The sequence below is a fragment of the Corythoichthys intestinalis genome, chromosome 13 (assembly GCF_030265065.1).
Source record: "Corythoichthys intestinalis isolate RoL2023-P3 chromosome 13, ASM3026506v1, whole genome shotgun sequence".
Lineage (NCBI taxonomy): Eukaryota > Metazoa > Chordata > Actinopteri > Syngnathiformes > Syngnathidae > Corythoichthys > Corythoichthys intestinalis.
The window spans coordinates 3,642,111-3,658,342 of NC_080407.1; the positions used below are offsets into that span (position 1 = coordinate 3,642,111).

Here is a 16,232-nt window from a genome sequence, read left to right on the forward strand (position 1 = left end):
TGTATCCACCCTAATCAATATAACTGAATGTAAACACTTTCAAAATCCACCATTACAACGCCACTTTAATTAAACGAATTCTCGAAGCAACAAAATTTAATTCGAATATTTTTTTTCTAATCGAATACTCGAGTTAAATCGATTATTCGTTGCACCACTAGAGTATTTTATTTACTGTTTTAAACTGTTAGCATGAGACTGAAATATTAGTTTGGTTTAGCCTGAGAGGATTTTTGAACAATTTTGAAAGTAATGTACAAAACATTGAAAGTGCAGGGGGGGGGGCATCAATAATCAATTTATAATCGAATCGTTAGGTGCCAAAAGATTCCCACCTCTAGTAACAATCCACACTGCAGTCACAAACTACATTGGTTCGCACAATAACGATATTAGTGCTGCAACGATTAATCGATTAACTCGAGTATTCGATTAGAAAAAAATATTCAAATTAAATTTTGTTGCCTCGAGTATTCGTTTAATTAATGTGGCGTTGTAATGTTTTATTTTGAAAGTGTTTACATTTAGTTTATTGATTAGGGTGGATACATTGCCCTCTGGTCTGCCTCATTTCACATGGCTGAATCCAACTGCTCCCTGTTAAGACCAACGTAAGCTGTTTTTTGGGCTGATGTTTTTTAATGCATTCGTAATTTAGTTTGTATGTATATTGCCGTTTTTTGTGGGAATATGATTCTGAACCATTTGCTATGAGCATTGGAGAAAAAAAACGTTAGCATTTTATAGCATTTAAGCTAGCGGACTTTTGCCATGTAAGTTAGCCAAATTTTCTTTTATTGTACAAAGATCCTCATTTATTTTTAATACCGTTTGAGGCTCAGCTCAAGTATTTTAATTTTTCATGTTCCTTTTCCGATTACTCAATTATTCGTCTAACTTGTTCATCGATTAATCGACAACTAAAATAATCGATAGCTGCAGCCCTAAACGATATGCTGCTTCAATTGACTTTATTATGTAGCAGGCCTTTCTGTTAGATTACAACCTTGAAATGCTCAATGATTCAATTGTTCCCAACGGCCACCAAGTTGACGCATAAATTAAGAAGTAAAAGACACAACGTTAACTTGTGTTGACAGGTTCTGACTTATGGAAAAAAAAATACCAGCGAGCCCTGGGCCAGTTGTCTTTAACAGGACATACAGAATTATTTATAGTTAATGACTGATATTATCTTGGTGGAAAATTGGGTCAAACGTTAGCCTTTACCATGGATTTTGTCTTTAGGGTGAATGATGTAAAAATTCTCCAATTAGGCAAATCAAAAACGACAGCAAGTTTCCTCGGGCTAGGATGCAATTGGCCGCAGGCGTTTTGTTGACGCCGCCGTCGACGCGGATTGCTTGGGTGAACGCTAATTAGTCGGCCTGAACGAGGTAGAGAGTCCGGCGGTATTCCCGTCTCGGAGAATAAAGCTGTCAAGCGGGAACACGAGGGAGCGAGATTCAGAGGACGGATGAATACGTCGTAATTACACAGCCGCTGGTTTTTTCCCAGGTTTCCACGGTAATAATTCAAAAGGCGGCTTTGTCTGAACGCGGCCTTTATTTTTAGGAATTGACTGATTGAGCAGAAAAGTTTGTTATTCCAGCACAAGGAGTGCTGCTTCTATGAAACAGAATGACGCTTCAACACCAGAAACTGCGGAAACTCCTGAATTGCGGTCTGATTGAAGAAGCTGAAGTGTGCTAGTGCGAAAGTCCATTGCCCATCAAGAGTGCAAGGACTGGTCGCCAGACAACTCCGCGATGTCACACTGGGACGCGCGAGAGGCAGGAAATGAAAGCGATGGCGATCTTCAGTTGCTGAGATATAATTACAGATTTGCATTCATTTCCTAGCACCGTTTCTTCCCTCCCTCTATCCACCCTTGTCTCAAGGGTACCTGGCCACTGGGGGGAACGGTCTTAAACAGATGCCTGCTGAGATACAACATAAATATTTAGACAGAGCACCAGGCATTCTTCCCGCCTATCAACAACCTCCAGTGTGTTGTTGTCCATGCCCAAGGGCTTTGTGTTCCCTCCAGAGAATTCGGCTGTATATTTGCTAAGGAGAGACCACCCCCTGGGAGTGAGGCTATTTTTTTTTATCTTTTTTGGCTTCTTTCCACTTGAAGGTACAAAGTCTGGATAATGTCTCATTGAGTGTGCGGTGAGCCAAAAGACAACACCAAGGTCATAGAGTTTTGTCTTGAGTGGTGCTTCTGTGGATAGCTGGTTGGAGGACATAAAACCTAACGAGAGGTGCTCGTTCGTAGCTGACAGGTGGGCACTTTAGTAAAAACATTTATATAGCTACCCAGAAGGGTATCGAGATCAACTGAAACAAATATTTGGTCACTGTTCAAGTCCTCCTCTTGGGTATTTATTACCATGGAAATAAATTCAATTAGATTGCTTCAAAACGTTTCGCAGTACCAAATGATATTTTGTCACTCTTGTAGTTTGGTTCTCAATTGGTTCTTTTGGAGTTGTCACAAAATCCTTAAAGGGTATTACAACACCTGGGGAAATGCTAATATTCCATCATTTATCCATGAACGCATGCCTTTTGGATTCATATCATGCCACTTCGTGTAATTACACACATCGCAACACCAAGAAAATGATAGAAATTTGGATCGATTTTCAAGCTAAAACGACCGGCGCCCGAGATCCCGGAAATCTGGCATATTGGGTGCATGACGTCACAACAAGGAAACAATGGCGGCGATGGTGGCGGACAATATTGTTTCTAGTTGTCGCGACGAATCCAACGTAACAAACGTTCTTCTAATGGTGACGAGGAGAGTTATGAACCTTTCTTTGGTGTTTTGGGTTATCAATTTGAGCCCAAACGAAAGCCAATGCAGCCTAATGAAAGGATCATTGAGGGGAGCAATCACACTGATGAAACACCGGCAACAGATCATGTGGGAAACACCGAATGGCTTGTTTTGCATTTCTTTTTGTGAAGCTGATACACCGTGGCCGCAAAATAATGTATAGAATAATTATCGTTGATTGTGCTATCATAGGTTTTCGCTCTGCCAACAGACACAAATATGAATGGGATTAGAGGATTTGTTCTATATATTTTACGAGCGATAATTTATACATGTGTCAAGTCCTATATCCAATGTGTGATGTGTTTTTTATTATAAAAGAGTACTGGCCATTTCGAGCTTGGCTACTCCTCTCCTTTGGTTAGCCTGGGGTGGTGGGGTGGTCTCATCAGAGCCAGTCATCGTCCTCTTTCTTGATATCTCGGGACATTTAGGTGGCTGCGCGTGTATGGTGGGCACCGCATCAGTTTTCAGCAGCAATTTCTTAGCAAAACCTGATTTCATTTGTCCATAGTTCGAATAGCTTTCAGGTGTAAAATGCGCACCAAACAAAACCGTGCCGGAGGCAGTGTCTGCAAAATTAGCCCTCTTAGCACAGACGAACTTTACTAGTAGTAGTCCAGCTCTTTTTCTCGCGTTCGGAAACTCATGGGTACTACATTACGACAAACGGCTATTTGTACACCACACAGCATGACAGGTTTGAACCATTTTAGCGATTTTTTGATAAAACACGAACGCAACTCTGGTAGTCTGGTTCCTGGTTACTATGTCCAAGGAAGTCCAACCCAAAGAGAGGGCTTGGCTTTGACGTGACACAGGCACTCTAAATCCTGAAATTGCACCAAAAAGGTTCTAGAACAAATGTACAAACGTCTTTGGCCAATATAGATTCTCAAAGAAATGAAAGCAAGGTGAAGCTTGTTAATGGTTGACATATGGACCGGCTTTGAATTTAAATATTACAACAAAAATATACCCACTATGGAACTAAATGTCCTTTTTCTATTTGGTTTAAAATCGTAGTACTATTTCAGCAGGAAGTAGATTGGATTTAACACGTGCGAGAAACAAGCTGTGATCGTGTGATCAAAGTTAATGACTCAGACATTCCCGGGGGAACCCGCAGGGGGGCCAGTGTGTCAAAAGAGCACACTTCTCAAACTGGCTGGGGAATTAACAGTGTACATCCTGCAGTGTTCCAAGAATCATAAAAAGAGTCATAAAAACGATGCCCTCTATCAACGCTCTGGATATTGCGACCGCTTTGCACCATCTGTGAAAAATGACAGTGTCGCTTCCGACCTCCGTCAATGGCAAAGGCACCCTCGCCTCCCTCCGACCTCCCATAGAAAAATCTGTCATCATTTGAAAACAAACGGATAAGAAGAAGATGAAGATGGGCCGTCTTGTATATGTAATTTAAAAATGTAATCTCACAGTAATAACTCTCTCAAGAATCCTCCTCTGATTTGCCTTTAATTAGCACATTTCCATACATCGAAAGATAATAGCTTCTCTAGAGAAGATGTGTAATGCGGGAGGGGATGGGCTCGGCTGCCTCACCTGCAGCAATTTGCTTCCATTCCACCTCAACGGGGAGCTTTAGCGTCTTATTAAAGTTGATCAGATATCAGTGAGACACGGCAGCTGTTAATAGCGACCCTCAGGCTACAAATAACACAAACTTTTTCCAACAGATTGTAGCGGCTCATGAGACGTCTCCTCTTTTGGTTGTGCAAGTCGGACCGAGAGAGTTATTTACGACGCGGCTCAAGGACGCTCGCTTGGAAACTTAAGCTGAGCATCAGCGCTTGCCAAAATTTTGAAGTTGTCTTCGGAAAAAAACCTACGGTGCTTACTTAGCAAACGTACGTGACTACCTGTCCCTGGTTGTCTCAGAGACAAGGGAGCAAATGAACATTAGGTCCATATGCTGTGTTCATTTCCAAACAACACGCTTCGGTTGATTGTTGTCATCTCCTGGCTCGCGCAGGCTTTGTCTCTGCTTCGATGAACTCTGAGGAAACGGAGCCTCTGCTAGCCTAGGAATGCCATCATAATGCATCCGTATAATGCATCTTCCTATCGTTGCCGCCCGTTACGATCATTTCCCAGGAAAGCCGTTAGCGCGCGCCCTTGCTAGATTGTACGCCGCCTTTGGGACTCACCTGCTTCTCCGGCTCGCGTGCATGCCGATGAGCTGGCTCATTACAGAGATAGTCGACCACGAAGAGGCTCTACGCTATTGTGCCCCTTCTGGGGTTTCAGCTAAAGCCTGTCCCGGGTGCATGTTTTCAAGAGTGCTTGTTCTGTTGCCGTTTGGTTTTAGATCTGTGCCAAACAAATGCTAAGGTCTGTGCTGTGGTCATTATAGCCTGTTTTGAGGCAACCAAAAATAACTGAGCCTGACTGAACTTGTTGCAGAAGATAGCAACTGGGCATTAAGCTAATAGCAATTCTCAGATATCAATTTTAAGCGTTGGTCAAATCAATTCCGCCAGTGAAATACAAAAAAAAAGATTGACCGAGCAGAGGATTGCGCCAAAGCATTCATGTGTAGGTACCTCAGTTTGTTATTTACTTTGGAAAAATGAAACTGCGTGCGTGATTAAAAAAACAAAAAAACAAAGGCACATTTGCAACATCTTGTTTAACAAGCCCCATGATGTTCTCTTGACAGGCCGGTGTCAATCTAAATATTCCTAATGGCGTTGCTCGGCTCTTCCATTTGTGCACTGAATGCCTTGCGCATCGCTCCAGCTGGCTGGCTGGCCGGGACTCGCCCTCGATGGAAAGCCGGTGCTCATTAAGATAGCGGCTGATAGCGATGACAGAGAAAAGGCAGGCACGGTAGCGGTGGCGGCGGGGGGACGAGATAAAGTGGGTGCCTGTTGGATTTGTTCCACTTCATTGTTTCTGCGTTTGGCCTGCCATCCCCCACACGTCCTCCTGTGATTCACAGCAAAGCGATAAAGAAGCAAAGCAAACGTTGCCCTTGGACAGTTTGTGCTATTTACAGTTCTCCATCTTAACGGCGGCGGGCCTGAAGATGAGAAGAAGCGAGGCAGAGTGCACCTTCTTCATCGAATAACAGGCAGTAGACGGTGACAAAGTGTCAGACGCAAACGCGCCGTGCCACCGTCAATCACGAGTGGCCATCAGCGTCCGTGCCAATGCGCCCGCTGGAAATAAAGCCGACGGAATGTTAATCCTTGACCGACGGAACGTCAAGTCAAGCCGCGTTGTGACAGCATCCACTTAGGCAACGTTCCCGAACCCGCCTCTCGTTTATCCCCCCCCGCCGAGAGATTAGTGGCGGGATAATACAACACCTGTCAGGATTTGATTCCCCACTTATGTCCTGCTTACAGGAGATATGTTTGACACCTTTGGCAAGAAGTCCTTTGGCAAACTTGAGCTCTTGAAATTAGATATTAGCAGATTTGCGATACAACAACAGCCGACCTTAAAGAACCCTGCCTCTGATAGAAAGTACACACAATGCTACTAGTGCCAAATACGATTAATCACACTTGTTAGGCTTGAAAACCTTTCTGCAGCCAATGTAGAAATACAGTAGCTCCATTGTGGGAGTCCAATTTTTATCACTGAGGCTTAATCCACAGAAAAGTGATAAAGTGCTGAAAAAGTGCAGGTATGTAAAAGCGAAGTGTCAGGGCTAGAGAAGCAAAACCCTTGAGAGGAGACAAGCCTTTATACGTCTAAAATGTGCTTTTCCTGAGCTTTCTGATAGGGTAAAAGTCCATTACAGTACTCTGAACTATAATACTCCAAGGTAATGGTTTATAGAGATGATCCCAAACTGAAAAAGTCAAACAACAAGGCAACTGAAGCACAAATCTCTTCAGTTACAACTCCGGTAACAAGATAAACGTTGCCCGAAAAGTAGGGTTTTTCCGATCATGTTTTTTTTCTTCCGATCCGGTCCCGATCGTTTTAGTTTGAGTATCTGCCGATCCCGATATTTCCCGATCCGATTGCTTTTTTTTTGCTCCCGATTCAATTCCAATCAGTCCCGATAATTTTTCCCAATCATATACATTTTGGCAATGAATTAGGAAAAAAAATGAATAAAACTCGGACGAATATATACATTCAACATACAGTACATAAGTACTGTATTTGTTTATTATGACAATAAATCCTCAAGATGGCATTTACAATATTAACATTCTTTCTGTGAGAGGGATCCACGGATAGACTTGTGACTTTGTATATTGTGACTAAATATTGCCATCTAGTGTATTTGTTGAGCTTTCAGTAAATGATACTGTAGCCATGCCCAAAAGCATGATGGGTAGTGGAACCATGACTGTGCGTAGTGCTACCAATTGATAAATCTTCTCTGCGATGGGAAATAACACAAGGTGTTAAGAAAAAGATCAATTGCTTCCTTGCTTCCCCACACTGTTTCCCATGATATGTTTAATCGTAGGAAGCGGGATTGTAATTGCCTGGTACACCAGACTCACCGCAGTTCCAGCTATTGAGTCTGGCCACCATTCACGCAGGTACAATTTCCAGGGCGGAGCAAGCCACAGCAAACAGACAGTGGAGTGGACCAATCAGCGACGGGCAGATGTGATGTTAGTAAAATGACGAGGGAAGGACGAGGGACTTGCGCGTGAAAGTAAACATACGAAGAGAGCGGAGTTTATTCAACATGGCTAGTGCGAGACAGACTGTTGTCATTGACTCGTGTCGATGTGTTTTTGGTAATTTAAAACCGATTTTACCGTGGATTGGAACATATTCTCGGCTCCCCCGTTCACCATCTGTGTTGTAGTGGAGACGACTTTCGACGCGCAAGAGTGACGTTGCTCGTTAAGAACACGTCACGCAAATAAACGAATCTGATTTGTTGATTGATTTTGTACCTGCTCGAGAGGCCGTTAATGGGCTGGTTCCCAGACTATACTCTCAGTGTTTGAAAAATACAGGGAGAACAGTCTGGCAGAGCCAGGCAAGGATTGTAAGGCTTTAGCCAATTAAAAGAAGGCTCCAAAGGCTGCCAAACTTCACTCTACTCAATTTACACTGCCTTTTATCTCTCAATTTAGGTAAAACGGCGCCATTCCAGATTGAGCGCGACAATGCGTGAGTGGGTCGTGCAGCGCATGCATTGATTGCGTTAAATATTTTAACGTGATACATTTTTTAAAAAATTAATTACCGCCATTATTGGGATAAATTTGATCACCCTACCTTAAGCCTAAAGACTGGATGAGTGTAACATATTATGACTGTAACGTTAAATACAATTAGAAAACGATTTGATTAAAATATATATATATATATATTAAAAAAAGGCATGGCCGATATTTTTTTGCCGATTCCGAGACTTTGAAAATGACGTGATCGGACCCGATCGATCGGGACATCTATACCGAAAAGGTTTTCTTGCATGATGGGTAAAGTAGGAGACCACTTCTGTCCCACAGCGTAAAACTTGCAGTAATGATTGGAATCCAAGTTATGTGTGTGGCTTTTATGCGGAAATGTTTCAAAGTTGTAAACATCAAGGGTCAAGTGTCTGAAACTTTGGCCTTTTTGATGGTGGATTTTGTAAAAACAGGGAAAAGGAAATGAGTAATCTGCTCTCATAACATGCATTGTTTAGTTGAACCATCCCTAAAGCAACAATCGGGATTTTAGCTGTATACATTGGCTGACTACTGACGGTGTGGTATTCACATCTGTTGCAGAAGATCCTGTTGTCTGCATGTTTAATAGATGTTCTCAATGACTTGCTGTTTACTGTAAATCGACCAATATATGTCAATTCAATTTAAATCTATTCCTTTATCCGCTTTCTTATGCGGGTGATTTGTGGAGAGAGAAATCTTGAGTGCATCGACCCAACCAATCTTCTCCACGCCCCAGCTGTGCAGCCACAATCATAGCTTTAGCATTCTGGTCATGCACGTCTGCAAATGGCAAATAAACGCCGGCCTAACTCTTGATGGAGAGCGCTGCCAATGATGGAAATGCAAACGCTAGGGATGGCGGGGCACGTATGCCTAAGGGATTTATGTGGGATCGGCAATGTAAAGCGTGAACCCGGAATGCACATCTGCCACGGCCGCAAATCACAAGGTGTGCTCGATGGGGGCATCAAGTGCCACCTGTTGCCAGCAAAAAGCGCTGACCTGGAAAAGCGGTTTCAAATTAAAAAGGCAAGGCTCTCCGCTCACCTGTTTCAAGCACAGAACATGGTAGGGAGGGGTAAAGGTGGCGCGTTGGCCTTTTTGTGCTCCCCAAAGGGCATAAGCAATTTTCGGCTCTGGTGAGCAAACTGCAGATCGGAACAAGGAACAATACGGAAAGCTCATTTATTCGCTGGCGGCGTCCAGCAGGCTAATACCTGAGACAAAAGAAGCCATTTAGGCATCCGTGTGAGGTATGTCGGCCTGAAAGGAAGCTGGCACTAGCCTTATGTTCATCAGTCAAAGACTGCGATCATTGGCATCAGCGTTTTGATGAGGTCGGGGCGGACGCACATCAGGGGATCCTAATGATTGATAGCCACGCTAAGATAAATCACCGTGGATCTCCCCAGGCGACCACTCGCTCAGCATGTCAACGGAAAGGAGGGGGAGGAAAAAAAAAAAGTCTTTCCATTCAGGCACCTCGGGGACCTGCAGAGATGTTGCAGCCTGTCAAAGTGAGGTGGGGATGTGTCCACAGTGATGCCAGATGGATTTGTTTGGACTCTCGCGCGAGTGTCCGAGCTCTCAGGTGCATCACGGCTTAGGGAGAGGACAAAGAGCAAACACCCGCGGGACCATCAGCACTGCCGCGCTAATCCACTGGGCGGGAAACAAGTGTGTCCCGTTTGTATTGTTGCGCTTCTCCGGCGTAAATCGCCAGTGTTAAACATTTTATGGGGATTAGGGCAGCTTAGCTCCATGCCCCAATGCAACCAATGGGGATTTCTGGCACAGCAGATAAGTGAATGTTCACAACTGCGTACTCTAATACAGCATAACTACTTACGTCACTCATTGTACTAATTAGGGCCAGAGGATTTTTGTACTAACCCAAAGTATATTTTGAAAATTCAGCCAGTGAGTTTCACTTGACAGCATGAAATTTGTCAAAAATGCGCATGACACACAATTAGAGCTGTCCCGACTAGTCGACATAGTCGACGTCATCGATGACGTAAATCCGTCGACGAGCACAACATCCCGTCGACGGTTAATGAAGGGTTAAAAAAATATATGCGTGGAAAGTTCAGAATGTCGGACGCTTGGTATGCAAGCGGGGAAAGCGGCACAAAGCCAAAAAAAAGCGCACCAGAGTCCAAAACATTGACTTATTTTTAAAGAAACAAAGGAGGGTACACTGTTGCGTCCTGTCTCTTCAATGCCAAGCTTGGCTGCACGTCGGCCGTGAATGATAACGACAGGAGATTGTAAGTCCATCTAACTAACTAATGACATGTTTTATTGTAGTTGCTAAGCCTGTCGCGATATGCAATGAGTCCATTTATCGCATGGTAAATAAAAATGAGGGCGGTCATTTTCACGTCTGCGTCATATCGTTGCGCGCGCCTGCGTACATTTGTGCGTGCGTGCTGATGGCATATGAGACTCCAGTTCTTTTCAGTTCAGTTCTCTCATCAACACGCTGTAGAATTAAAGTTCAGACATACAAAATAAGAAAACACATCTATATTAAACACTATATATGTTAGCATTGCTACATTGAGGTGAATGGGGAAAAAAGACGACCTACTTTAGCCGGTGTTCTCTATAAAACAGGCAGCCTTCTCCAAAACTTGGGAGTTAAAAGGTGACACTTCAAACATGAAAAATCGCTGCTTAACAGCATTTGCAAAATGAAAAAAAAATCTATTACCGACACCACATGCAATGACATAAATGTAAAGCTTAAATTAGCGGTTTAGCGAACGTACTTCCGGTGAACATTTCAAAATAAAAGCATCTCATGTTCGTTATATAAATAACGATTTCTGGAGTTAATCAAATATACTTCAGATTCTACACTAAGAATACCTTTAAAATGACACCCTTTATGAAAATTCTGATTGGCAATGAATAATTATTATAATACTATTATTTATAGAACTACACTATACTATAATATTAATGCTAGGTATTTTTCTAAGAATTGTTTTGAATCATCATGTTGGAAAGGTGAAGTCAGTGTTCTGAATCTGTTTACATTCCATTCTTTTGCACAAGTTAATTCTATCAGCATTTGAAGTCATTGTTCATTTGTGATTTATTATTGTTATATTTATCTGTTTATTCGTACTTTAATAAAAAATTTAAGTGTTCCAAAATGTTTTTGTGAATTGATAAGCGTCAACAAAAATTTCATTGCTAAATTAGTTTAAAAAAAAAAAAAAAATTATAAGATTAGTCGACTAATCGTAAAAATAGTCGGCTGTCTAATCGGGAGAAAATTAGTCGTTGGGACAGCCCTACACACAATTTAAGTCCACAAAGTTAGATCCTGTCCAAATTTGTTTTTTATTTTCCCCCCAAAAGTGAGAATCTATTCACTTTAAATAATCCAAATGTCATATTTCTGAACACATTCTCAAGATTTGTAGGCAGCTTGACAGCGCAATTCAATAATGCGACATTACAATGCCTCTACAATTGTTCCCCCCGAGGTTATCAAACAGATGTTTAGAAGACATGTCGGTTCGCGAGAATATTAATACGCTAACGTGACAGCACTTTTCCTTTCAAAGGGTAGAAAAATCTTTTTCATCAAAAATTCTCTTTTGTGCTCCTCCGCAGGTTCCGCGCGAGTAGGAGGCGTCGACGAAGAGGAGCCGATGACATGGATGCGCTGAATTTCACCTACTGGAACGCCTCGGAGGGCAATGACACCGATGCGGAAGAGGAGCGTGAGAGCTCCTACAAGACGGTGGAGGTGGTCTTCATCGTGCTAGTTGCTGGCTCCCTTAGCCTGGTCACTGTCATCGGCAACATCCTGGTCATGCTCTCTATAAAGGTCAACAGGAACCTGCAGACCGTCAACAACTATTTCCTCTTCAGCTTGGCATGCGCCGACCTCATTATAGGACTCTGCTCAATGAACTTGTACACGGTCTACATCGTCATCGGGTACTGGCCTCTGGGACCGGTGGTTTGCGACTTGTGGCTGGCACTGGACTACGTGGCCAGCAACGCTTCAGTCATGAATTTGCTCATCATAAGCTTTGACAGGTACTTCTGTGTGACAAAGCCCCTCAGCTACCCTGTTAAAAGGACCACCAAGATGGCAGGCATGATGATCGCCGCTGCCTGGGTCCTGTCCTTCATCCTGTGGGCGCCGGCTATTCTCTTTTGGCAATTCATCGTGGGCGGGCGGACTGTGCCAGAAAGGGAGTGCTACATTCAGTTCTTCTCAAACGCAGCAGTCACTTTTGGCACCGCCATCGCCGCCTTTTACTTGCCCGTAATCATCATGATTCAGCTCTACTGGCAAATCTCAAGAGCGAGCAAGAGCCGTGTCAAGAAGGATAATCGCAAGCCGTCGGGAGGCAATGCCGAGCCGCTGTCACCTGCCAAGCGCAGGAACAACAAACCGAACAACAACAACATACCGGCCGAGAACAGAGCGGCTTCCCTGAGCCAGAACACGGAGGACTGCAGCAACCAGGACGGCGCCAACCAGCACGACGGCAGGATGCAGAATGGCAAAGCGCCTACCTCAACCACGGCCGAGGGCGAAACCGAGGGCGACGATGCGGCCAGGGAGATCGGCGCTGCCGGCGAGGAGAAGGAGAGCTCTAACGACTCCACCTCGGGCAGTGTGGCCGCATCCAACGTGAAAGATGAGGAAACGCCGCCGTCTGCAACCAACTCGGCCGCCGACCCCGGCCGACCGCTCCCCCGCCAGCGCGCCAAGGCGGGCGTATCCAAGCTGACCTGCATCAAGATCAAAGCGAAACCCCCCAAAGGGGACTGCTACACACCGTCCAACGCCACGGTGGAGATCGTGCCCGCCACCGAGCGACAGAACCACGTGGCCCGCAAGATCGTGAAGATGACCAAGCAACCGCCTAACAAGAAGAAGAAGGCGGCCCCGTCACGTGAAAAGAAGGTGACGCGCACCATCATGGCCATCCTGGTGGCTTTTGTAGCAACGTGGACACCTTACAACGTGATGGTGCTGATCAACACTTTTTGCTCTAGCTGCATCCCCAACACGGTGTGGACGCTAGGCTACTGGCTATGCTACATCAACAGCACCATTAACCCCGCCTGCTACGCTCTCTGCAACGTCACCTTCAAAAAGACATTTAAGCACCTGCTGCTCTGCCAGTACAAGAACATTCGGTCTGCCAGGTAGACATTGGTGCAGATGTTTTGTCCGAATGACCGTCCGTCCTACTACTTCCGTTTCTCTCAACCGAGCATCTCTCCTCAAAGTCACACGTACTTCTGGGTGGCAAAAGCTCAAGCGATTCCCGATGGCACCAGTAGTCAACACACCATTGGTCAAAGTGAATGAATCCTCAAGCATACAACCATAATTTGTAAATAAGCCAAGCCTTTTGTAGACTGCTACCGTTTGACTTACAAATCTGTGCGTCGATAGTAAACAGCCTATTTATATAACTAAGAAGACTACAATCGCTTGAGCGTTCCATTTCTGTAGCAGTTGTTCTTCAATCCTGAACTGGATCGTGAAATTCAGCAGGTTGTCTTTCGCAAAATCAGTTAAAGACGATTCAACAAATTTGTTTCATACTAAGGGTGTAACGGCACACGTATTCGTATTGAACCGTTTCGGTACTTGGCGTTCGGTTCGGAACGGGGGTGTACCGAACGAGTTTCTGACGGAATGTAACCCTTACTTTTCGAGGCTGTGAGTCGATCGGGTTACAGTTTCTTTGTTGTTCTTCAAACCAGAACTGGATCGTGAAATTCAGCAGGTTGTCTTTCGCAAAATCAGTTAAAGACGATTCAGCAAATTTGTTTCATACTAAGGGTGTAACGGTACATGTATTCGTATTGAACCGTTTTGGTACTTGACGTTCGGTTCGGAACGGGGGCGTACCGAACGAGTTTCTGACGTAATGTAACCCTTACTTTTCGAGGCTGTGAGTCGATCGGGTTTCAGTTTCTTTGTGTAGATTATATTTAGTCCGCCTTCCCTACTATAATGAGGACCAACATGGTAGGACAGTAAGAAACGTCAACGGGCCAACAACGTGGCCGCCACCAGAAACGCGGCCGTTGAAGTTAATCAGTGAATGCACACCAGTCGCAGTGCGGCCGCGTGTTGCGTCCCAGAAGCGGCTCAACGCGATGCACGCGAAAACAACGGCAGAGTTTATTATTTGACGCGAGACACGGCCCTCCTGCGTCAATACTACTAGCTAGCAGACTGGGCAGATCGGAAGTCACTCATGTAAAAATACGGTGGATCCGGTCGATTTTCAAACTAATATGCAATCGTAACCCACTTTTTGAGTCCATCAAATCTCTTGAGTGGTAGATCGGGGCACAGTTGACTTGTCTTCTTTGATTTACTGCTGTCTTCTCTGCTATAATAACAACCAGCACGGCCCCGTGTTCACTACAAAACCCTCCTACCACAACAAAACAATACAATACAAACAAAACAACAAAATATACAATATAAATGAATACTACATCACATTTGTAAAATACAAACACACAGTAAAATAAATAATAGCCCATTTCAATAAAATAAATTGAAATGAGCTAAAACACCTGTAATTAAATAATAAGAATAATACACAGATCCTGCTTACACAATTAAATTTAGCTTTTCTCTTTAGCACAGGACTTCTTTTTTCTTCTTTCTTTCAGAAAGAAAGCTGACCAATACGCGGGGTCTGAAAAGCAAATTGTTGTTGGATTATTATCTTTAAATACCCACTACTTTTTGAGCAGAATTCTAGCTTTGTATAGGCTACTGGTCCTATTGTTGAAAGCACAAAAGTGTGTCATAAACTAGCACATTTATATTTTGCATTTTGTTTTCTTACTGTACCGAAAATGAACCGAACCGTGACCTCAAAACAGAGGTACGTACCGAACCGAGATTTTTGTGTACCGTTACACCCCTATTTCATACATATCTTTTGTGGAAATAATCGGATGAGTGACTACTCGCGTTCTGCCACCTGGAAGTACTCTAGCTAATAGTAGTAGCGTCCCGCAACTACAGGACAGACTTCAACATCAGAGCTCCACAATGGGACAACAGGGCTGCCTGGATTTACAAACCAAACGTGTTTTAGGTTCAGTGACAACACTTACTTGTAGATAACTGTACAAAGCAGCTCCATACTTTGTCTTCACCTGGAATCTTTTCCACGGATATTTTGGCCACCCGAAATATTCAAACTGGATCCACTGTTTTCAAAACACGACTAAAACCCACTCACCTGACAAATTTTGGGACCTGTCACTTTTAGTTTTTTTCCTATTAGTCCAGAAAAATTGGACAACAAAAATGGATTGTTCGTCCCTACGTTTTGCTCACTCAGCACTTTTCGACGTAATAGTTTTTTGCTGACGGCAGACAATAACATTTTTTTCGCGCACTGTCACATTAGGAATCTCGGCAACATCTAACTGGTAGCTGGAGCTCAGAGCTTATTAATGTTTGTTTTAGAGTGCGTGGATCAATGTATGTTGTGTGAGTGCTGATGTGTGGTTTTGCGCTCCAAGTGTGGAGTTGACTTCAGATCGCAGCCTCATCGGCTCGTGATTTAAAAAGGGCTACATTCTCGTCTATAATGTAATACATTCACATTAGCATTATGTGTACATACCTTCACACCGAAAGTCCTTCTTGGATGCACACTGGCCGCCGGGCTGATTTGAAGAGTGTGGTCATGGGTGGGAAATGAGCACATTAACATACACATTAGCATTTTACAATCAAAATTGGCCCATTAGACGCTCAGCTAGAGCGCAAGAATGCTCGTCAGTGGAAGTAACTGCATCATTTTATGTTTTATTCACTTCAATAGTTTCATACATGAAGGACAGCTCATAATTGCAGCTCAGATGACATGTACATTTGGACAGCACATATTTTCTGATCATATGACAGTAAATGAAATGCGATTAAGCTATTCAAAGAGCAATATTATTTCACTTACCAGGAGGCAGGGGTGAAAGTGGCTAGAATTTCTTGCCGGAACTCCCCTACATGAAGGTCGCCACGGAGCCAGAAATTTTGTTGATTTATTTTTCCTTTTTTTTTGGGGGGGGGGGGGGGGGGGGGTCAAACCTCTCAAACTACTGAAATGCAAAGAAAACTGTTTTAGCACAGTTACTTCTATAACACATACAAAAACTGATTTTCATTCAAAATTGTTTTTTTTCAA

At 43.7% G+C, this 16,232-nt stretch overlaps 1 protein-coding gene and 1 long non-coding RNA gene across 3 annotated transcripts in view; one reads left to right on the forward strand and one right to left on the reverse strand.

Annotated features, from left to right (window-relative positions):
• Positions 1–16,116, reverse strand: part of LOC130927969 (uncharacterized) — an 88,923-nt gene extending 72,807 nt beyond the window's left edge. The window contains exons 1-2 of the long non-coding RNA XR_009066560.1: positions 16,005–16,116; positions 15,672–15,714 (exon numbers count right to left, since the gene is read on the reverse strand). This is a non-coding gene — a long non-coding RNA (uncharacterized LOC130927969). The remainder of the gene's footprint in view (positions 1–15,671; positions 15,715–16,004) is intronic.
• chrm2a (cholinergic receptor, muscarinic 2a) overlaps positions 1–16,124 on the forward strand; it is an 85,943-nt gene extending 69,819 nt beyond the window's left edge. For both annotated transcript variants that reach the window (XM_057854120.1, XM_057854121.1), the window contains exon 4: positions 11,650–16,124. In XM_057854120.1, coding sequence (XP_057710103.1) covers positions 11,693–13,210 — 1,518 coding nt within the window. In that variant the 5' untranslated portion in view covers positions 11,650–11,692 and the 3' untranslated portion in view covers positions 13,211–16,124. The remainder of the gene's footprint in view (positions 1–11,649) is intronic.
• The last annotated feature ends 108 nt before the right edge of the window (positions 16,125–16,232 follow it).